General features: G+C 50.9%; 1 protein-coding gene and 1 pseudogene across 1 annotated transcript; one reads left to right on the top strand and one right to left on the bottom strand.

The window, feature by feature from the left end:
• Positions 1-111: 111 nt before the first annotated feature.
• Positions 112-10,834, bottom strand: LOC122690581 (testis-specific Y-encoded protein 1-like). The gene is given in 5 exon segments (XM_043897488.1): positions 112-221; positions 317-362; positions 364-429; positions 9,030-9,107; positions 10,397-10,834. Coding segments are annotated over 5 exon segments (738 nt in total).
• An 838-nt stretch (positions 10,835-11,672) lies between these two features.
• On the top strand, positions 11,673-19,987 carry LOC122690580 (annotated as a pseudogene).
• Positions 19,988-23,685: the final 3,698 nt, after the last annotated feature.

Here is a 23,685-nt window from a genome sequence, read left to right as displayed (position 1 = left end):
GGGCAGCTGAGTACCCTGACTTCAATCGCCCATTCTGTGGAGGCCCAGAGAGAACCCACCTCCGCAATCCTGTTCCATCCAGCACAGTTGTGGTTCAACAACTGTGAATCTTCAACAACTGTTGAAGATGTTCAGGCTGCGGGTGTCCAGCCTGAGGCTGGGAACTCCCCATTCATCGCCACAGAACCAGTGGACTGGAGAGGAAGTACATGCCCTATATCCTGGAGGAGGACAGGGGAGACAGGGAAGATTCAGGTAGGGGGAGCATCTGCTCCCTCTCCCACCCACCCACAGCGTCCTGGGAGCCAGGTCATACCAGGGATGCCAAGGTAGTACTCCTTAATGATCACTCTGTTCCTGAAGGACGGGGTTGTCCCAAAAGGAAGATACCAGCTTGCAGCGGGACTGGGGATGGCCTAGTTCCTGCAGCTGCCAGGGCCAGGAGGGTGGAAAAGGTGAAAGCGCAAGCTCCTCGGGTCCTCAGCTTGCCTGCCAGGAACATCTTCCCGTTTTCCTTTCCAGTTGCTTGCACTGAACGCAGGCACCAGGGTAATAGGATGCCCCCACCCAGCGTGCCTGCCCAGCTACCCCACCCACCTGCCCTCAAGGCTCCCTCCCTGCCCTTCAAGTCCATCGTGTAGCTCAGCACGTCTTCATCTTGGTCACTCATCATGATGGGCCTCTGTCAGGGGTTCATAATCTGACATCGGTCAAGGAGCCAGTCTTGCCACATGCCGGGCAAGGAAAAGTCTTGAATAACAGGGTTAGACTCGGGCAGGGCAAGCACACCGGAACAGGCATCTGTGGCAAGGGCTCTGGGTACTCCTGCTTGTCCAGCCGCCAGGCCGACAGCCTCAACTCCTGCCATACTTTCAGAGATGCTCATCCCTCTGGGTCCCCCGTGGGCCTCTGGGACCCTTGTGCACATCCCCCAAGGGAGGATCTGTTTTGGACCGCTCCTGATGTATGCCTGACATGGCTGTCCTGGGTAGTGACATGCCAATTGCTTAAAACTTCAGGATCTGCAGTCCCTGCGGCATGCTTTCTCTGTGGGCAAGTGCATGTGTCTGCACATTTAGCAAGAGCACCCTGGGTCTCAGAGCTGCTCCCTGTCTTCACAAGGGGTGGCATGGATGTACTGGAGTCATCTGGCACACTGACTCTGGTCACTGATGACATACATTCCCCACCAAAGTTTGTGGTGACTATTCAGATGCAAGCCAAAACGAGCCTCCCATAGTCATTTGCTCAGACACATGCAGGAATAGAGATCCCCAGGCTCAGCTGGCACTGTGCCTGTGGAGATCACAACTCCCCCCTCCCCCAATCCCCTTGCCCTCCCGATTCCCATGGTCCCCCTCATCCAACTTGTACCCTCACCCACACCCCTCCTGCTCCTGTTACTTCTCCTCCTCCTGATTTGGCCCAGATGCCAGGGAAGCCCTAGATGATGGCACTTCTCTGATTCAAAGGACACTTTCTCCTCTGATGATCCTTCCTCTGGACCCGAAAATAGGCTTTTGGGTCTTTATCATTGGAGGAGCTCAGCTCCACCTGTAGGCTCTCAACGCCTCCAATGCCTCCAGCGGTGACTGGGCACTCGAGGCTCCTGTCCTCGCCCCTTCCACCTCCACCTGGCATGTGGACAACCACCTGCTTTCACAGTGCACTAGAGGGAGCAACCACAGTGGCTCAAACTGACTGGGAAGGGTTGTGGGACTCCCGACATCTGTGCTACTTTCCTGGATAATCCACAATTTCAACAACAGCTCTCGGGGAATGCTACTTTGGCACACGGCCTCTGGTCACTGGGTACATACATTTCCTGCCCCAGGGTACAGCTTCTGTTCAGATGTGAGCCAAAAGGAGTCACACAAAGCCATTTGCTGACACCCATACAGGTGTAGCCATGCCCAGGCTCTGCTTGCGCTGCATTGTTGGAGCCTGTGGCTTCCTCTGACCCAAATTCCCTTTCCCTCCAATTCCCTTGGCCCCCCTCACCTGGCTGTGCCCTCACCCACACCCCCCTTCTGCTCCTGTGCCTTCTCCACCTCTTGACCTGCCAACCGCCCTGAAATGGCAGTAAGAATACAGCTTTGGCCCAGAAGCCAGGGTTGCCCTGGATGATGGCGCTTTTCTGGGCCAAGGGACCCTTTCTGCTCTGACAGTCCTTCCCCCTGTGCTGAAGTTAGGCCCTGTGGTCTTTCTCATTCGCAGACCTCAGCTCCACGTGCAGTGCCATGAATGCTTCAAACTCCTCCAGTGTGGGCCGCTCACTCAGGTCTCCAGGCCTTAGATGTTCTTGGCCCTGCTCCTCGGGATTATCCTCCCGCTCCTGTGAGGACACCTTCTCCTGCTCCTCCTCTGCCACCCTTTCAACCTCCTCAATGATGGCTTCCACCAGCAGCTGGAGCGCTCACTGATCCCCACCTCCTCTCCCTCCTCCAGGGCCGCTCCTGCCTCCACTGCCTCTGCACTGCAGGAGGCAGCCTCCTCTCTGGGTGGGCCACCTGCTGCCTGCAACATCCCTGATGGCCCCACCGCACCAGCACGTCTCAGGGCCCCAGCACGCTAATGCTCGGGCTCATCCCGAAGAAGATCCGGCGTGGTGCCAGGGCGCTCCTGCCTTCCTCTGGTCTCACTCTCCATGTGGTCCTGGCCATGGCCCAGATCTGAGAAGGACCTGGACACCAGAGCACACTAGATGACAGGCAAAATCATTGCAAGGGCTCAGGCAGTCCCCCCAAATTGGTTGCCAGCCCACAGCCTATCACCAGGGACCCTGAGACATGCATGTGCTGGGAGCCTTGTGACCTCACTCAGGCGTAGTATGCTGGACAGTGGGCCCGACTTCCACAGCCTGACCTCAAAACCCCATCAGGAACCAATCAAACGGAGCCCAAAGGCCTTTCCATACAGGGACACGCCCATTGGACTTTTGGGTACTCTGGCAGCAGCGATCCATTTGCAAATCTCAGCTCAAGACAAAGCAGCGGGTGGGTCCACCGAAGCCGTTTGCTTGAGCCACTGGGCGAATGTGCCGGACCTGCAAGTGGCTCAGCTGAGCCAGTTGGGTGGTAAAGGCAAGGACCCGACCCTGATGCTGAAATCCTCCTCAAGCTTGAAACTGCCTCTGAGTCAGCGGGCGACAACCTGTGCTCAGGAGTCCACACAGGTGAGACAGCTTTCTGGGAAACTCAGGGACAGAGGTGCTCACCTCGGATCCGATCTGCAAGCTCTGTGCAGGGCGGAGGGGCGAGGGGGGTTGGGTGCCATTGGGTGGGGGGTTGGGAAGAGCACACACTGATCTCACCGTCACTTAGCTGCTGCAGAGGCCATCTCAAAACTTGCGCCTTAGGCTAGAGCAGTCTTGGGAACAGAGCCATACTCTGAGGAAGGAGCACACTACTTCCCTTAGCTCCCTGTCCAGCAGCCAAGCTGCACCCCCAAACCAAACCATCCTGGAGCCCTTGGCCCTAGGTCTGTCAGCTGCAAGCTTTTCCCATGCCCGCAGCTGAGAGCTGGGACCAGGCTGCCCATGTATGCGACCATGGATGCCCTTCCGAGAGGAGGAGAGCTCCTCACCCAAGTGTCTTGGGGCAAAAGTGCTCCTCCTGGCCATCATTACTGTGTACTTGCTGGCTGCCTAGATCACGTGGGCACACTTGGTAGCAGTTTTGTGTGTAAAATACACACAAAATGTGTGTGTAAAATAGACTGATTAACAGTTACTCCCGGCCCCTCAGGTCACCCGGGAGGCAGAAATCCAGGCAACACGCATGTGCTTTGGAAAGGCAGGTGCCTGTTCCCTCTCTATCCCCTGCCTGGACCGAACCTTTCCCCTCTGGTTCCACAGACAAGGATGAGACCCCAGAGAAAGGAAAGAATTCAGGGCAGGAATTTTGGCATGATCAATGTGGCTTCTTTGACCAGACTGCTATTCCCTATTCTCTGGAGCCTGAAAAACAGCGGGCTCTGAGCAGCCTTCTGAGGCATCCCTGTCTCTGACTGTCCCAGGGTGCCTGCATGCAAACAGCCCACCACCCTTGCTTCCTCCCTGTTCCCTCCCTCACAGGCACACACAGGCAGAGGGGCACACACATACAACCCAGACCTGAACTTTCTTCTGCTTTCTGCACTGCCACGTAGGCTGGAAGTGCCCAAATGGATTCCATGCTCACACCCTGTCTCATCGGATGCCTGGGGATACACACTGAGAGCTTACTTAACATGGTATTTCTCTCCCATGGTGTCAGTGTGAGCCACACTCTTTGAGGTAGGGTCCTGGCTGACGCTCTGGTCCTAGGCAACACTAGCTCTGCCCCTTTCCCTGTCTCCTCCTCACATGTGTGATACACGTCTCCAGGGCATCAGGCTCTCTTTCTGTGCCTCCTCTTCCCAGGCTCTGCTCTTTTCCAAAGGACCTTGTTCTTGCCACAGTCACGGGTCCTGCCGTGGCCTCATCTGCCATTTGCACAGGTTAGCTCATGTGCCACAGACTGATGGGTCCAAAGGCTGTGGTTTAAAAGCCCCACACCACATGATTTACTGAGGGTGGTGCCTCAAGCCCTCAGCCAAGTTTCCAGGTACAAGCACGTGACAACACAGCAGAAATTGTGACCATGTTTATGTCTCTTGATGTCATTCCAGATTAGTGGACTCACTGTCCTGAGTTGTCAGTGGCCATCTTTTCCTCATTCTTGTCCTGAACAGGGGCACTGCACAGATGTATCAACCAGTCTGCCGAGTCTGTGCACGCCTCCTGCCTCCTCTGTTTGCTCCACGTCTCATGTCCTGTTGCCTTCATTTCTGTGTCTGCAGTGGGCCAGAGACACCCCCACACAGAAACACACACACATACAGGCCACACAAGCACACACCTGTACACACACACATGTTCAAGGCACAGGGACACAAATGCAAACAGGGAACACAGGTATTTCAGTAGCTGAGGGACCAGTGGTTCATATGCAATGTAAGCATTTCCACACTTCTTATACAAAAATCTCCAGTTGGTTCTTTACACGTGAAATATAGAGAAGTCCAACTTGCATGAGGGAGAATTGGTGCCGGATTGTGATACAGGAATTCCATACTTCCTAGCGGAAAATCTTTTGTCTTGATATTGTTCTCTCTCCCTCCCTCTGTCTCTGTCTCTGTCTCTGTCTCTTTCTCTCTCTCTCTCTCTCTCTCTCTCTCTCTATATATATATATATATATATATATAAGAAGGACAAGTAATTCCATATTTCATGAAGAAACAATGGTGCTCAGATTTTCCCTTATGAAATAGAGATCATTCCAATTCCATATTGGTTCTCTGTGTCTTAAGGAAACCAATGCCAAATGGTCATATATGAAATGTAGAGAATTCTGAGTTTCAGTTAAGGAAATCAGCGTCCAGATTTTCACACAGAAAGTATAGGGAATTCCACATTACAGGTAAGAAAATCACCCTCCAGGTTCTGTAGTGTGAAATACAGAAAGTTTAGTGTATCTTGGCATCAAATGAGCATCTATATATTCATAGGTAAAATGTAGAGAATTCGCTACTTAATTGAGTAAAATTGTCACCCTGATTTTCATATGTGAACTATACAGTAGTCCAGATTTTTATGTATTAACATCATTGCACAGATTTTTGTATCTGAAAGATACGAAATTTCAGATCTCAGTGGGGACGGATTTTCATATGTGATATACAGAAGATTCAATGCTTCATGTGTGAAAACTTGAGCAGAGATTTTCATTTGTGATATATAGATTATTTCTTATTTCATGTAGAAAATGAGTGGCCATATTTCAAATGTGAAATATAGAGAATTCCTATGTGACATGGGAAAATTGGCACTGTATATTCATACATGAAATACAGAGAAAAATAAATTCTATACTTTTCGTAGGACTATCTGGGTCAATTTTTCTATACATGAAACATGAAAAATTTCATGTATGAAAATCTCCTTCCAGTGGTCTATATGATCATTCTAGAGTATCACTTACTTTTGTCAGAAAATCATCATACATATTTTCTAATATGAAATATCCAGAATGACATAGAGAGATCAGAACAGTATATGTTCATATTTTCAACTGTAAAATACACATCATTCCATATTTCACTTAGGAAAATCTGTACTGTGATTTCCACATGTGAGACATACAGAATTCCATACTTCACATTTTAAAATCTCTGCCTAGAATACCCTTGCGAATGCTCTAATATGTGAAGCATAGAGAATTTGGCACCTGATCCCATCACTTCATGGCAAACAGATGGGGAAACAATGGAAACAGTGACAGACTTTATTTGGGGGGACTGCAAAAATCACTGCAGACAGTGGCTGCAGTCAGGAAATTAAAAGACGCCGGCTCTTTTGAAGAAAAGTTATGACCAACCTAGACAGCATGTTAAAAAACAGAGACAATTAGTTGCCAAGAAAGGTCCATCTAATCAAAGCTATGGTTTTCCCAGTAGTCACGTACGGATGTGAGAATTGGACTATAAAGAAAGCTGAGTGCAGAAGAATTGATGCTTTTGAACTGTCCTGTTGTAGAAGACTCTTGAGAGTCCCTTGGACAGCAAGGAGATCCAACCAGTCCATCCTAAAGGAAATCTAAGAAGAGTTGGCAAGAATACACAGAAGAACCGTAGACAAAAGATCTTCACAACCCAGATAATCATGATGGTGTGATAACTCACCTAGATCCAGACGTCCTGGAATGTGAAGCCAAGTGGGCCATGGGGAGCATCGCTATGAACAGAGCTAGTGGAGGTGATGGAATTCCAGTTGAGCTCTTTCAAATCCTAAAAGATTATGTTGTGAAAGTGCTGTGCTCAATATGACAGCAAATTTGAAAACTCAGCAGTGGCCCCAGGACTGGAAAAGGTCAGGTAGGTTTCATTCCTATCCCAAATAAAGGCAATGTCAAAGAATGCTCAAACTACCACACAATTGCACTCATCTCACATGCTTGTAAAGTAATTCTCAAAATTCTCCAAGCCAGGCTTCAGCAATCCGTGAAAAATGAACTTCCAGATGTTCAAGCTGATTTTAGAAAAAGCAGAGGAACCAGAGATCAAATTGCCAACATCCACTGGATTGTCAAAAAAGCAAGAGAGTTCCAGAAAAACATCTCTTCCTGCTTTATTGATTATGCCAAAGCCTTTGGCTGAGGATCACAATAAACTGTGGAAAATTCTGAAAGAGATGGGAATACCAGACCACCTGGCCTGCCTCTTGAGAAACCTGTATGCAGGTGAGGAAGCAACTGTTAGTACTGGCCATGGAACAACAGACTGGTTGAAGTGACTGTTAAGGAGTATCTCACTAGCATCACTGGTAAGAGGCAGATCCCTGGATTTCAGGTGTAGGGGCAGAAAGGCGTGGGTTGAACATGGCAGGTGATTTAGGTCCGTTACTCCTCTTCCTGCAGGATACCAAGCAACTCATTACACTCCAATTCAGTGGTACCTGGGATTTGAAAAGTTGCTTATGAGCTGTGAAAGGTGCTGGGATTTGTGGCCTAAGGAAGACAAATTCAGTCAGTGGCCAGTGAGGATGCTTCATCATCATACACATCAGAAGGGGCCAGAAAGAGTGACCCCTTGCTAGGCTTTAGCCAGAATATATATAGCTACTAGTAGGATGCTAATTAGAGAAAGAAAGTATCTCAAAACTCTGAGATTGTCACCAGGACCCTCACCCACAACATACATTTTGAGATAACACTGACACAAGGTGAGTTGTCCTGGGCCATAAAATGACTGACATCAATCTTGAAGAAAGGCAGCTTTCCAAGCATCTGCATCATCTCATTAACATACCTTAAGAGAAAACTTACATGAGTAAAACATTCTGGTTTGTCAAGTAGGTTCTGAGACTTAGGCAGAAATGACTTGAAGAAAAACAAATTCAGTTCAGTTCAGTCGCTCAGTCGTGGCCAACTCTTTGCGACCCCATGAACCACAGCACACTAGGCCTCCCTGTCCATCACCAACTCCTGGAGTTTACCCAAACTCATGTCCAGTGAGTCGGTGATGCCATCCAACCATCTCATCCTCTGTCGTCCCCTTCTCCTCCTGCCCTCAATCATCCCCAGCATCAGGGTCTTTTCGAATGAGTCAGCTCTTTGTATCAGGTGGCAAAAGTACTGGAGTTTCAGCTTCAACATCAGTCCTTCCAATGAACACCCAGGACTGATCTCCCTTAGGATTGACTGTTGGATCTCCTTGCAGTCCAAGGGACTCTCAAGAGTCTTCATCAACACCACAGTTCAAAAGCATCAATTCTTCTGTGCTCAGCTTTCGTTACAGTCCAACTCTCACATCGATACATGACCACTGGAAAAACCATAGTCTTGACTAGATGGACTTTTGTTGACATAGTAATGTCTCTGCTTTATAATATGCTATGTTGGGCATAACATTTCTTCCAAGGAGTAAGTGTCTTTTAATTTCACGGCTGCAATCACCATCTGCAGTCATTTTGGAGCCCCCAGCCAAATAAAGTCAGCCACTGTTTCCACTGTTTCCCCATCTATTTGCCATGAAGTGATGGATTGGAGGCCAAGATCGTAGTTTTCTGATTGTTGAGCTTTAAGTCAACATTTTCACTCTGCTCTTTCACTTTCTTCAAGATGCTTTTTAGTTCTTCTTCACTTTCTGCCATAATGGTGGTGTCACCTGCATATCTGAGGTTATTGATATTTCTCCTGACAATCTTGATTCCAGCTTGTGCTTCTTCCAGCATTTCTCATGATGTACTCTGCATGTAAGTTAAATAAGCTGGGTGACAATATACAGCCTTGACGTACTCCTGGAATTGGGGGTTGTTCTAAAAGAACAATATGGTCTTGCAGCACTCAGTGGATACCTGAGTTCCTCCACTTGCTAGGACAAAGTGGAGAGGTGGTAAGGTATGAAATCTCTTTACAGGAGAGCTGTCCTTTCCTCTTTGCAGGGATAAATCATGTTCCCTCCCCTTCGCAGTCAGCTCCCTTTCACATTATGGTGTCCACAGCCTGACCTTCAAGTGTTTCATGTAGCTAAGCATTTCTTCTTCTTGGTCACTCATCATGACTGTCACCTGGGGGTGGTTCACAAACTGCTTTAGGTCAAGGAGCCTCTAGATGCCAGAGGTGACAGGCCTGTGTGACAAAAGCTAGCCTAAAGAGTAGTCTGGCATTTTCTGACTTCAATTTTCTACTAGTACCTAGTCCATTCCGCCAACAGAGACTGGATGAAGGCCCAAGCCCCAGGGCTGTGCATATCAAGGCGCTACCACAAGGAGGTGCTGTTTCTAACAGAAAGGCCCTAAGCTTCATCTCAGCCTTCTAAAAATTAGCTTACTTCTGGACACAAACACTCCTAGCTACAAGTGGCATGAGCACTTAGGTATCCCAACCTCATCCCCAAATTCATTCAGCTTTTTGGAGAAGATCTGTGTAGCAGACAACCCTTTCCTCTGAGGAGTCCATCCCTGGTGCTAATGACAATTCTGATTAGGATTGCTGCAGGGAACGACCAAGTATCAATTTTGTGCTAATCAGAACAGTAAGGGCATCACCGACAAGATCAGGAACTGCATGACAGTAGTCAGTACCCATAATCAATCAGAATGCTAAAGGCTCTAGGTCCCCTGTGGCACTCTGGGTCCCCTCTCTGCATCCACCAAGGGAGGGTCTGTTTCTGACTACTCCTCACCTGTGCCTGGCCTGTGTGTCCTGGGTAGTGGCATTTCAATTGTTTAAAACGTCAGGATCTGCAGTCTCATTGGCACACCTTTTCCAAGTGAAAATGTGTGTGTGTATGCATGTGTGTGTGTGTGTATTTAGCAAGAGAGCCCTGGGTTTCTGGCCTGCTTCCTGTCTCCACAAGGGGTGGCATGGATGTGTCTGGAGTTGTCTGGCACTAATTTCCTATGAGGACAGCAGCTCTTTCCAGCTCCACGTTGCATGTGGACAACCTCCGGGTATTACAGTGCATGGGTAGGCACAACCACAAGGGCTCAGACTGACCGGGATGGGTTGTGGGACTGCCAGTGTCTCTGCTGCTTTCCCGGATAACCCACAATTTCAATAATAACTCTCTGGAAATGCTACTCTCACACACTGTCTCTAGTCACTGATGACATACATTTTCAGCCAAAGTGTATGGCTTCTATTCAGATGTGAGCCAAAAGGAGCCTCCCATAGTCAATTGCTCAGACACATACAGGTATAAAGATCCCCAGGATCTGCTGGCACTGTGTCTTTGGAGATTGCAACACCCACAGTTCCCAATTCCCTTGGCCCCCCTCACCTGGCTGGTGCCCCCACCCCCACCCTTCCTCCTGCTCCTGTTCCTTCTCCTTCTCCTGAGCAGTTGACCCCTAAGAAGCGGCAGTAAGGATACGGCTTTGGCCCAGAAGCCAGGGATGCCCTGGATGATGGCACTTCTCTGATTCAAGGGACGCTTTCTCCTTTGATGGCCCTTTCTCTGGAGCCGAAGATAGGCTTTGGGGCCCTTCTTATTCGCGGAGTTCAGCTCCACCTGCAGGGCTGCCAACGCCTCCATTTCCTCCAGTGGGGCCTGGTCACTCGAGGCTCCTGTCATTGGATGTTCCTGGCCCTGCTCCTCCGACTTCTCCTCCAACTCCTGCGAGGACACCTTCCCCTGCTTCTCCTCCACCACCAATTCAACCTCCTCAATGATATCTTCCACCAGCAACTGGAACTCTTGCCCAATTCCCGACACCTCTCCCTCCTCCAGGGCCTCACCTTCCTCCACCATCTCCCTGCCTCCTGATGAGGGCGGCCTCATCACCTGGTGCACAACCTGTTCCGTGAACATTCCCCGATGGCTGCACCATGCCAACAAGCTCAGAGCCCCTGAGCCTTGAAGACCCAGGCTCACAGCTAATCAGATTCGGGTTGGTCCCGGGGTGCTCTCGCCTTCCTCTGGTCTCACTCTCCATGTGGCCCTGGCATTGGCCCAGAGCTGCAAAGGAGCTGGACACCAAAGCACAGCAGGTTCCCACAGCCTCAGTCAGTTCAGTTCAGTTCAGTCGCTCAGTTGTGCCCAACTCTTTGCGACCCCATGAACCACAGTATGCCAGGCCTCCCTGTCCATCACCAACTCCGTTAGTCCACCCAAACCCATGTCCATTGAGTCGGTGATGCCATCCAACCATCTCCTCCTCTGTCGGCCCCTTCTCCTGCCCTCAATCTTTCCAAGCATCAGGTTCTTTAAGAATGAGTCAGCTCTTCACATCAGATGGCCAAAGTATTGGAGTTGCAGCTTCAAAATCAGTCCTACCAATGAACACCCAGGACTGATCTCCCTTAGGATGGACTGATTGGATTGCTTTGCAGTCCACGGGACTCTCAAGTGTCTTCTCCAACACCACAGCTCAGAAGCATCAACTCTTCGGTGCTCAGCTTTCTTTATAGTCCAATTCTCCCATCCATACACATCCAGACTCAGTCACTCCCCTCGAATTGGTTTCTTGCCTACAGCCTCTGAACAGGGAATGTGAGACATGCTTGTTCCCAGAGCCTTGTGACATCACACATGCATAATATGTTGGTGAGAGGGGACTGACTTCTATACCCTGCCCTCCAGACCCTATCAAGGGCCAATCAAATGGATCCTAAAGGCCTTTCCTCACAGGAACACGCCCCTTGCAATAATGGGCACTCTGGCAGCGGTGACCCAGCTGCCAAACTCGGCTCAAGACAAAGTTGTGGCTGAGTCTTCAGAAGCCATTTGCATGGGCAACAGAGCAGACGAGCCTGATGAGCCAGTGGGACAGCAGGGCCAGTAACAGCCAAATTAAGGAACCTGAACCTGATGCTTCAACCCTCCTCAAGCCTGAAATTGCCTCTGGGGCAGCGGGCAACTATGTGTGCTCAGGAGTCCACCCAGATGAGACAGCATTCCTGGGTACCTCAGGGACAGAGGTGCTCACCTTGGATCCAAACTGCAAACCCTGGAAGGACGTGGGGGTGAGAAGATCAGCTGCTGCAGAGTCCATCCCAAAACTTGTGCATTAGGCTAGAGCCATGTCAGGAATGCAGCCAATCTCTGGGGAAGGAGTACACCACTTCTCTTGGCTCCTTGCCTGGCCCCCACATGGCACCTCCTAACCAAACCATTCTTGAACACCTGGCCCAACATCTGTCATCTCCAGGCATAGGGACACAAATGGAAACAGGGAACACAGGTGTTTCAGTAGCTGAAGTACCAGTGGCTCACATAAATACAGAAATTTCCTTATTTCTTAGGAAAATAGGAAAATGTCCATTCTGATCTTCAGATGTGAAATATAGAGAATTCCAACTTCCATGAAGGAGGATTAGTGCCTAGATGTTGATATAAGACATATAGAGAAATTCATAGGGGAAAAATCACTGTCTAGGTATATATGAGAAATACAAAGAATTCCTTATTTCATGGGGGAAAATCGTTGTCTTGATATAAATGAGAAATACAGAGAATTCCATATTTCATGAAGAAACAGTGGTGGCCAGAATTTCATTTTTGAAATAGACTAATTCCAAATCCATATTGCTTCCCCATATCTTAATTGCATTCTTCATGTCGGTAAAACTTAATTGAGATGTTCATATAGGATGTATACAATTTCACAATTCAACCAGGAAAATGTAGGCTCAACTTTCATATGTGAAACATCTAGAATTCCATATTCAGGAAGGAAAAAGTGTGTGCATATATCCATATGTGAAACATACAAGATTCAATATATGATGAAAGAAATGTACAAGTAGATATGAAACACAGATTTCTTATTTCATATAGAAAAAGCTGCACCCATATTTTCTTAAGTGAAATGTAGAATATTACATATTTCATGCAGGAAAATCATCATTCAGGTTTTTATATGCATGAAGCAAGGCATCCAAAGTGAGTGCTCTGGAACAACCCTGAAGAATAGGGTAGGGAGGGATGTGGGTGGGGCTTGATGATGGACGGAACACATTGATACCTGTGACTCACTAATGTTCATATATGGCAGAATTCATCACAATATTGTGTAGCATTTATCCTCAGGTTAAAATGAAGGATAAATACATTTTGAAAGAAAACATGAAAGAACAAGGGACTCTACTCAGTGATCTGTGGTGACCTAAATGGGAAAGAAATCCAAAAATGAAGTGATATATGTACAGATGAAGTTGATTCAGTTTGACTGACTTACAGCAAACAAAATTGTAAAGTGACTATAGCTCAATAAAAAATGTTTAAAAATATGACAAGTCAACTGTACTTGAATGAATGAATAATATGAATGAATAACAATAACAATGAATAAATAAATAGTTCCCCTGTTTGCAATACATATGTCCTTGAGGACATTATGCTAGGTAAAATACTTCAGTTAGCAGAAGACAAAAATTTTATAATCACATGACAGTGTTAGAATACCTGAGTTATAGAAACAGAGTGGAATATGGTTTATGAGCTAGTGGAAATAGACCATGATGGTCCAGGTTACCAACTTTTAGTCATAGGTTAAATAATCTCATCACGGAAGACTGTAATAGAAGCAGAATGGACATGGAATGGCGGCCCTTATGACAAGAAGACAAGTGAAGTTTGAAGTCCAACTCCACCAACAGTCAGCCTCTCAGCAGAGTGTAGTGAAGGTCTCTGGCCTTGGGCTGGGTAGTGAACAGCAGAGTTTCAGGACAGGCTGTGTCTTGCAGAGGCTTAGAGTCCTTGCGTAAGCCACTCACTGACATGACAGGTTTCAAAGCAATAGCCAATGTGTCCCATCCCCACGTTCATGACCTAATGGTTGTGGCAATTTGTGTGGGTCACTGTCTGTGGGACCCAGTGCCCCATTTGGCTAAACTGAGGAGACTGAAGGAGAGCTGCATACTGGGCACCTGTCTCCCTCATTGAAGATGGGGATCTCGGTAAGAGGAGGGCACAGAGAACTGAGAGTTGCCTCCTCAGCTGGTACTGGGCACTGGTGGGAGGACCAAGAATGGGTGCTGTATGAATGCACCCAGACAGCATAGCCAGCCTGCACAGGGACACCATCCTCCTAACCAAGACCTTGGAAGGTGAAAGTCAAACCTAGGGCCTTTCCTTTCAGGATAGGGAATAATATTTGTTTCCATGGAGGTTTACAGGAACACCATTACCTGACCCTGACCTTACCACAAGAACAGAGGATCTACAGGAAGAAGTTTGCAACAGCTAATCACACACCCTTCCCTCACCTTTCCTGTAAGTGGGCTTTGCTGAAAGCTTTGGGCAAGTTACCCTTTTTAAAGTCGTAAATCACCCAATCCCTTGCATGCCCTGCAATAAAAATCTGTTAATCCCTCTGTTGACTCAAAATTTTTAAGTGGGGGGTGTTGCTTCCTGACCCTAATGGCCCCATTTTAACTTGATCACCTCTGCAAAAATCCCCCCCTTCCAAACACGGTCACAATTCTGCAGTCACGCTCATACGTTAGGGCTCCAACACATGAATTTGTGGGGTCACATTCAGCCTAAGAGCACCCATACCATCTACTCCTTCTCTACCAGCTTTTGTGTCTCTGGGCTCATCACTAACTGCACCTCCTGGACCTGTGAGTAGGGTGAGAAGGGGGCGTCTCCTGACTTCACCACCCACTCCCTCCCTGCCAGAGTGCCTCTGTGCAGGGGTGGGGGGTAGCACTGGGGATGAAAGCCCTCTGGAGGGGCGGGAGCAGAGAGGGTCAGCCTGTCCTCTGCACCGCACTCTGCCCACCCCACACCCTCTGGGCCCCTTCAGCCTCCGCTGTCCTCTCTGCCTCTCCCTGCTGCACACCGCAGGTCAGCCCACGTGGTCACCCTGGACCCCACGGAGGGAGGGCTCTGCCTCTTGTGGCCCAGTCCAGTGCCATAGACACAGCTTCTGCATGGGGTCCCCTGGCAGGCCACTGTCCAGCGTGGCCCTGCTGCCCATGCTGGCCTCGGCACCCCCTCTTTGCCCAGGTCCCGAGGCAGAGGAGGAGCCCTGCCTCCTGCTGGAGTGTGACCGTGAGTCCCATGGAGCCCTGACATGCTCACTGCCTTGCCCCAGCCAAGCCCAGCCCCTCGCCACTGCTTCTTCTTCTATTCCCCAGGAGCTGCAGGCTGGGGCCCTTGGGGACCCTGGTCCAGCTGTAGCCGGAGCTGTGGGGGGAGGCAGTCTCCAGAGCCAGACCCGAGACTGTGACCAGCCCCTACCCCAGGGACTGGAGGATTACTATGAAGGGCCTCGGATGCAGGGGGTGGCCTGCCAGGCTCTACCGTGCCAAGGTACCTGCCAGGGATGGCAATGGGGGTCAAGGAAGAGAGGTGGGCATTCTGGGGAGGCAAGCGGGGAGGTGGGGGGTCGGGGGAGTGACCCACACAGCTGTCTACCCACCCGGTGCCCTTCCCCACAGTGACCAACTGCACCACCATTGAAGGGGCCAAGTACAGCGCCTGTGGTCCTCCTTGCCCTCGATGCTGCGATGACCTGGTGGTGAGTCTGGGCTCCTGACAGTCATGTTTCCAGATGGCAGGGTGTGGCCCCTCTGACCTGGGGCTGTCCGCAGTTGGAGGAAAGATAGGGGTCAGCACCCAGCCGGCCTGGCTCCTGGTTCTAGAGAGCAGTGGGAGTGAGCCTCATCCAGCTGCCCTTGTCCTCCTTACCGCATATATGTTTCTCAGTTGACATGTTTTATGATAGAAACGGCAGGAACACACAGGAAAAGGGCAGTCCTCTTGGTGGATCATTCAAAACACTCTGCGTGGAGCGCGTTGGTGTGCAGACCTTGACCCTGTGCACGCACGAGGGCGCACGTCTGTTCCGGGGCGGGGGCCAGTCCAGGACCATGGAGAGGAATCCAGGCCGGCCTCCAGCGAGGGGTCACGGTCGAGTGGCGCCTGCGCAGTGGCGAGGAAGTGGTCCCGTGTCATAAGACGCTGGAGCAAACAGCTAGGGCGAAGGGACGGTGCTTTGAGAAGCCCTGCTCGGACCTGTCCAAGGAGGATGGGAGGCTCCACACGGCGGCGGGAGGACCAGGACACGGTGCCTGGTCCCGGCCTCTCGCAGGGAGCCCCTGCACCTTCCCAAACGCCCACTGCTCCCGCCAGCTATCTGGTCCCTGGCTCCCTCCATCCTAGGAGATCTGGGAAACTCCAGTGGAGACTCGACATAAACTGTTTAGAAAAGACAGCTATGAACCGGAGCATCGGACTCCCCCTGCTCTGGCCCCCACAGCCTCCTTCACTTCATCGTGGCTCCCAGGTACCCACTTCATCCTGCAGCAGTCCCCTTGGGCCCCTCGCTTTCCACTGACCCAGGCCCTCCCTTCCTTGTCCCCCAGCACTGCGTCTGGTGCTGCCAGCCCGGCTGTTACTGCCCCTCAGGCCAGGTGCTGAGTGCCGAGGGCACCGTCTGCGTGCAGCCCGATCACTGCAGCTGCCTGGACCTGCTGACCGGGGAGCAGCACCGTCCGGGGGCCCAGCTGGCCAGGTCCGACAGCTGCAACGACTGGTGAGGGCCGGGAGTGTGGCGTGCAGGCAGGATGCCACGGGTGAGGGCAGGGATAGTCCACTCCGTGTCTCACACACCCAAGCTCTCCCAGTCTCAGCTGTTGCACGCTAGGCTCCCATAAGTCCTGAGAAGATGAGGCAGGTACCCAAACCCCTGGTCTGAATGTGGGGAAACTGAGGCAGCCAGCTTTGGGGGTCTGGGAGACTTCAGAGAGCTGGACGTGTGCTTTGAGAGGGCAGGGGGTGGTGATGTGGTGCTTCCTCTTGCTGTCTGGCCTCCTTCAGCTGCAGATGACCTGTGGTCACTTCCCCATAGGACCGAGTCTTTAAGATGCCTGAGAGTGCATTTGGTGTGTCAGGGAGCAGGGTCTGGAGGTGCTGGAGAGTGGGGAGGGGGACTGAGACCTCAGAGGACAGTGGAGGTGCAGGAGAGGGAAAGGGAGGCAGATGGGGAGGGGCATATGTGGAGGGCACAGCGAGAGTGAGCTGCCCTCTCTATGTGCCTGTTTGCCCCGCCCAGCATCTGCCCCAAGGGCCAGCTCACCTGCACAGACCTGCCTTGCCCAGGTATGTACCCCACTCAGAACAAGCTGAGGAGAAGCAGTCTGGGGGTGCAGCAAGGGCTCGGACCAGGGATGGGATGGCTGCACCCCAGGGCTCACCATTCACCCCCACAGTGCCTGGCGCCTGGTGCCCATGGTTGGAATGGAAAGCATGCTCCCAGCCCTGCTGGGCCCAGACGAGGACCTGCTCCAGGACCTGCAGCTGTCTGGTGCCACAGCATGGCGGGTCCCCGAGCCCCGGGGAGGCGGGGGAGGCAGGGGCCCAGCATCAGAGGGAGGCCTGTGCCAGCCCCCCCAAGTGCCCTGGTGAGATGCCCCACTGGGTGGCTCCAATCCCAGCGGGCTGGGACCTCTCAGGCCTCCCAAGGCAAAGAGGTGCTTTTGTATTCTGCCACAGTGGATGGATCCTGGAGCCCATGGGGACCATGGTCTCCCTGTGACATGTGCCTGGGGCAGTCCCATCCCTACATGTAGGGATGGCCCCCCTACATGTAGCTGGGCCCCCACACCTCTGAGGGAGGCCGGCCCTGCCCTGGGGGCCACAGGCAGTGTTCCCCCTGCCAGGGCAATTCTACTCAGTGCACGTGTGAGGACGTCTGTCGAGATGGTGGGTGGTGGTGGTGGCTTGTAAGGCTAGGAGTTTTGACCCTCTGCATCTGATCCTCTCCTTTGCATACACACATGCCTGCCACTTCCTTTGAGGGAGAGCCCTTAGGGCACTCACCCCATGGAACTGGGCGAGTGAAGGTCCTAACAGGTGATGGGCATGGTGGCAGGGCTGGTCACTCAACTCTTGGGAACCCCTGCCCCAGGATGGACCACCTCCCAAACCTACCCACTCTGCTTCCCTCCTGCTGCAGACTGTGCAGGTAGCCAGGGTCTTCTCCCCTGTGGGCAGCCCTGCCACCGCTCCTGCGAGGACCTGTCCCCCTGGGGTCATGTGCCAGCCAGACTCGATGGGCTGCCAGCAGCCCAGCTGTGGGTGACCCCTGGGCCAGCTGTCCCAAGATGGCCTTTGTGTTCCCCCTGCCCAGTGCTGCTGCCAGTACCAGCCTGGAGCCATGGGTCAATGTCTCCCCCAACCCGCCCCCCAAACACAGCAGTGCCCTCCCGCCTGGCCCCTTCCACTCTGCCCACAGGGGCCAGCCTGGGAATGTGGGATGGGAATGGGCAACTCCTATGTCCTGGGGCTGGTGCGTGTTGGGGCTTCTGTGTCCTCCACCCACCAGGACCCTGGTTCCCGTGGATGGAGACAGTGGGGTTGAGTCCTGAGCAGGGTTGGTAATTGGCTGAGCCGTCTGAAGTGCCTGACCCCCTCCTGTGCCTTCAGCATCCCTGAGAAACAGAGCCACACTGCAGGGTTTGGGCTCAACTCCTGGGAGGGCCTGGAGCCCAGGGAGGTGGTGACAGGGCCGTGTGACAACTGGTGACCCAAGAGCGCCCAGGAGGCGTGGGCTGGCAGCTGGGCAGGAGGGCCCCCAGGGAAGCAGGCAGGGCCCTGTCTTCTGAAGCCCTGCCCTTGTCCCCAGCACCTGCGTGGCAGGCATCCTGCAATACCAGGCGGTGCCTGCCTGCCCCGGGCCGGGGGTGTGGGGTTCCTGGGGCCCCTGAGAGGACTACAGCATCTCCTGTGGTGGAGGGGAGCAGCTGCCCGGGGCCTGCCCGCCAGAACCGCACCTGCTGCACCCAGGTCTGCAGAGGTGAGCCCTGGCCCAGGCTCTGTCCGGGCACTCCAACTTCACTCCCAATCCCCATCCTGGCCTTTGACCCTGACTCGCAGGTTGCCTTTTGACCGCTCCCATCCCATCCGCCACATGCCCCCCTCACACAGTCCAGTGGTGGGCAAACGGAGGATGAAGCAGGCGGATTTGGGGCCACGGGAGACTGTCGGAGCGGACATGACCTAGGGCCCGGCCCAGGGAGGGTGTGGTCCGCATGACTCTGGGGGCCACTGGAGGGGATGGGCACTGGGGTGAGCGGAGGTGGGCACAACAGGCCACAAGGGCAGTGTGGCCCCGGCACTAATTCAGGGGTCCTCTTTAGAGGCAGGCTGCCCGGCCGGGGGTCTGTACCACAAGTGCCAGGCTGGTGAGGGGTGCCCCTTCTACGCCCACTTCACCAGGAAGGTGGGCTGCTTCTCTGCCAGCTGCGAGGAGGGCTGTCACTGCCCGGAGGGCACCTTCCTGCGCTGCTCGGCCTGTGTCCCGGTTAGGCCTCCCCTTGCCGGGAGCCCAGGGCCCTCCTCTCATTGGTCAGCTCTCACCTTTGCAGACCCCGTGGCCTCTGGACTGCCTCTAAGTTTCCTGACTTACAGCTGGTGGCCCTGAGCCCCTGGGCAGGGGAAGGGAGTCAGGAGACAGTTCCCAGCAGAGGTAGACTCAAATGCAGGTGTCCCCATTCCTGGTTCAGGCCCTTTACACCCCCCTCACTCCCCTCCCATGGGTCCCATCCTTGAATGGCCTCTGTTGACCCTGCTGTGTTCTGGCTCAATCATCTGATCAGGAAAGAGCCTGGCCAGCTCCAGTCAAGCCATAGCCTTACACTGCTCATGGTCAGCCCCCTGACACAGGTACACAGTCCAACTTGCTACTGGAAGTTCAGTCTCAGGGCCCAGAGCTGTATGGAGTCTCCTTCCCACCCGTTTCCTTCTCCCTACCCCACTTCCAAGGATGTCCGCAGGCGGCGGCGGGCAGAGGACTGGCCCCTGGCAGGTGGCTCCAGCCCGTGTCTCTGCACTTTCACCCCCACCCCAGGAATGCCCCTGTGTGCCCACCGCCTCACACTGCAGGAGCTGGAAGCTGCAGGCGCTGAGCCAGGGGCTCACCTGTCTGTCCTGGGAGAGGAGGGTCAGCCTCTTGGGCCTGGCTGTGAGTTGGGCTTGGGTCAGAGCCTCAATACAGACTGTCACAACTGGTGAGGGGGTGGGAGATTTAGGGTGGGGGAATTTGAGGGCACCCCTGAGCACCCCTATATATATCCCTCCCCAGGGGGCCACACCCTTATACATTATGAGGTTAGCAAGTGACTCCCCCAGCCAATGGTGACACTGGGTGAGGCTTGACATCACAAAGGCCCATCCTGACACATCTCGGGGAGGATGGGGAGAAATTCAGATGGTTTGCTGGGATAAAAGAGGCATTTTAAGTGTCCCTCACGAGCACGCTAAACTCACCTGCAATTTTCATCTCTCTAACTCAGCAGTGATGTGTCACATTGCAGTGGTAGTGTCTCTCCTAAAGGCCTAGTAGCACAGGCACAGTATTCAGGCTATTCTCTCTCACCTTTCCCCATTATCTAGTCTCTAATATCTTGCCTTAAATCCTTCCTTGATAATTAGGCTGTATTTCAGTGTCTGGAAATGAGGATCATTCCACTTTCCACCTATAAGGTGGTCTTAATGCACCTTGATGACCATGTAATTCTGGGCCACCTACCAGAAAACTGCCATCCCACCTCCTCTTCTCAGTGTTCAGGTAGCTCTCGTGAGTTTTACAGTTGGCAGTCTGAAACCCCTGTCTTCAGGCTGTGAGAATGCACTAAATACACTTGCCCTTGCTCCACTTGGAGTGGTCTTTAGTCATTTTGAAGACTCTCCGTGGTCTGCTCTAGAGCCCCTGAGCACTCCTATATATCCACCTCTCCAGGGGCCACACCCTTATGATTTATGAGGTCAGCAAGTGACTTCCCCAGTCAATGGTGGCACTGGGTGATCCTTGACATCACAAAGCCCCCTCCTGACACCTCTAGAGGAGGATGGGTAGAAATTTAGATGGTTTGATGGGATAAAAGAGGCATCTAAAATGCCCCATATAAGCCTGCAAAAGACAGCTCCAAGTGGAGCAAGGGCAAGTGTATTTAGTGCATTCTGCCAACCTGAAGACATGGGTTTCAGACTCGAAACTAGAACACTGAGGAGAGCTACAAGAACACTGAGAAAGGGATGTGGGATGGAAGATAGGTGCCCCTGATTTAAATGGTCTTCAAGGTGCTTTAAGACCACAATATAGGAGGGAAGTGGAATGATCCTCATTTCCACAGACACGTAAATACAGCCTAATTATCAGGGAAGGGTTTTAGGCAAGATATTAAAAACTAGATAATGGTGAAAGGTGAGAGAGAGCAGAATTAAAGCCTGAATAGTGTGTCTGGGAATGCAGTTTTGGGGGAGAAACAATACCCCTGCCATGTGACACATCACTGTGGAGTCAGAAAGACGAAGATGGCAGGTGAGATCTGCAGGATTCACCTGGATTTTATAAATTCCATTCTTAAGCATTCTTATATTTCTCCACTTGAGGGGAGCATAAGCACAATAAATTTTTATTCATACCCACATAAACTGTTGAGAGTGCTTGGATTGAAAGGAGATCAAACCAGCCAATCCTAAAGGTAATCAGCCTGAATATTCCTAAGGAGTGATGTTGAAGCTGAAACTCCAATACTTTCGCCACCTGATGTGAAGAACTGACTCACTGGAAAGTTCCTAATGCTGGAAAAGATTGAAGGTGGGAGGAAAAGGGGACGACAGAGGATTAGATGGTTGGATGGCATCTCCCACTCAATGAACCTAAGTTTGAGTAGACTCGGGGAGTTGGTGATGGACAGGGAGGCCTGGCGTGTTACAGTCCATGGGGTCACAGAGTCAGACATGACTGAAGGACTGAACTGAACTGACTGACATATACATTCATATAAAACCCTAATACAGCCTCAAAATGGACATATTATCCCAAGAGTGGTGTACTAAACACGTTTTCATAATATATTCATCAAAATAACCACAGATGAATACTTCTATGTATGCTTAAAAAGGATGCAAGAAACTGTACAGCTACAACAGTAAGGCCATTTGAGGCAACATGGATGGACCAATGGAAGATCATACTAAGTGAAGTGAGTCAGACAAAGACAAACACAAAATATCACTTAAACGTGGAATCGAAGATATGACACAAATGAACATACGTATGAAACAGAAACACACTCATGGACATAGAGAACAGACTTGTGGCTTCTAAGGCAGAGAGAATTGGGGGCGGGATGGAGTAAGAGACTGGGGCTAAGAGCTATACACTGGAGTACATGGAATGGATGGACAAGTTCCTACTGTAGAGCAAAGAGGACTATATTCAGTATCCTATGATAAATCATGATGGAAAAGAATATATATGAGACTTCCCTGGCAGTCCAGTGGTTAAGACTCCATACCTCCATTTGAGGGGATACAGGTTCAATCTCTGGTCAGTGAACTAAACCCACAGGTGGCACAGTGTAAGGATTAAATAAATGAATCTGTATATATACACACACACCCACAGAATGCATATTGCACATATATGTGTATAACTGAATCACTTGGCTGTAAAGCAGAAAGTAACACAACATTGTAAATCAACTAATCTTCAACTAAAAAAGAACATGACTGGGGAAAAAAGATTGGTATATTTCACTGTATGTAAAGCTTATATTTCAAAGAAAACTGCTGTAAACAAATACAGCTCACTACTTAATGGTAGGCTTGCTGAAATAGAGGCACATACTGATGTCTGCAATCTCCCACAAAATGCACCAAGGAGTGAGATCCATTAATGGATGCATATAGGGATGGAAAAATGGATAGATGCGTGACAAAGGAAGTACAGAAAATGGTTACAGTAGAATCAAGGTGGGATGTCTTTGTGTATTAGCAAGAAAAAAATTTCCACTTTGTTGAATGTTTGGAAATTTTTATAATAAAATCTTTGGGAATGTACAGAGCAAACCAAAATGCACATGAAGTCTAATTCCAACTTTACAAATATGAGCTGAAACATGATGGGGAGAAATGGGCTAGAATATGCACTGTGGCGAAAGTAGCCATGGTTTTTCCTTACTTTTTCACACTCTGTGCACTGACCAAGTTCTTTCCCCAATATCCACAGACTACATTTTCCATAGTAAAAGCAGCATCACCTTTCCTGTGGCCCAGGGGAGACAGGCCTACTGTGCAGCATCATCGTCCTGCTTGTGCCCCCCTCCTGGTGATCTTGGCTTTGAGTACTGCTGGGGCACCCAGAGTCCTCCACTCACAGCTCTAGAGACGTGTCCCTGCTGGCTTCACAGGGCTGACCCAACTATGGCTGACTCCTCCGTTTGTAGTCCCAGGTGCAGCTCCACCCGTCCTGGCTTCATCTTGGCCCATCTAGATATATAGATATATTTCAGGGTAGTTTATTGAAAAGTACATGTGGAAAGGCACACAGGTGAACTCAAAGAGAGTTGCCACCCCTCCCCGAAAACTTTCAACCTACACTCTCTAGGTCCTTGGAATTTTTCTCAGTTATTTAAATTGTTTAATTTAAGTGATCTTTGTCCAGTAGCTAAGAAGGGAAATTTTGCACTTTGTAGAAAAGTTTCTGCATGGGTAAATAAATAATAAACAAGGAATCATAAAATGACAATTGAGAAATATTTGGGAGATAGCTGACAAAGTGTGCATTTACCTAATTTATGCAGAGTTCAAAAGTTAAAATAAGAAAAGACGATGAAAAGCCCAATAGAAGACAAACATGAAGTAAACAAAGCGAACAAAGAAATACAAATTACTTAGAAGGAAAATAAGAAAAATTACCAAAA

The sequence above is a fragment of the Cervus elaphus genome, chromosome X (genome assembly GCF_910594005.1).
Source record: "Cervus elaphus chromosome X, mCerEla1.1, whole genome shotgun sequence".
NCBI classification, from domain to species: domain Eukaryota; kingdom Metazoa; phylum Chordata; class Mammalia; order Artiodactyla; family Cervidae; genus Cervus; species Cervus elaphus.
The sequence above is the reverse complement of the archived record's forward strand: the minus strand, read 5'-3'. Positions and strand labels throughout refer to the sequence as shown.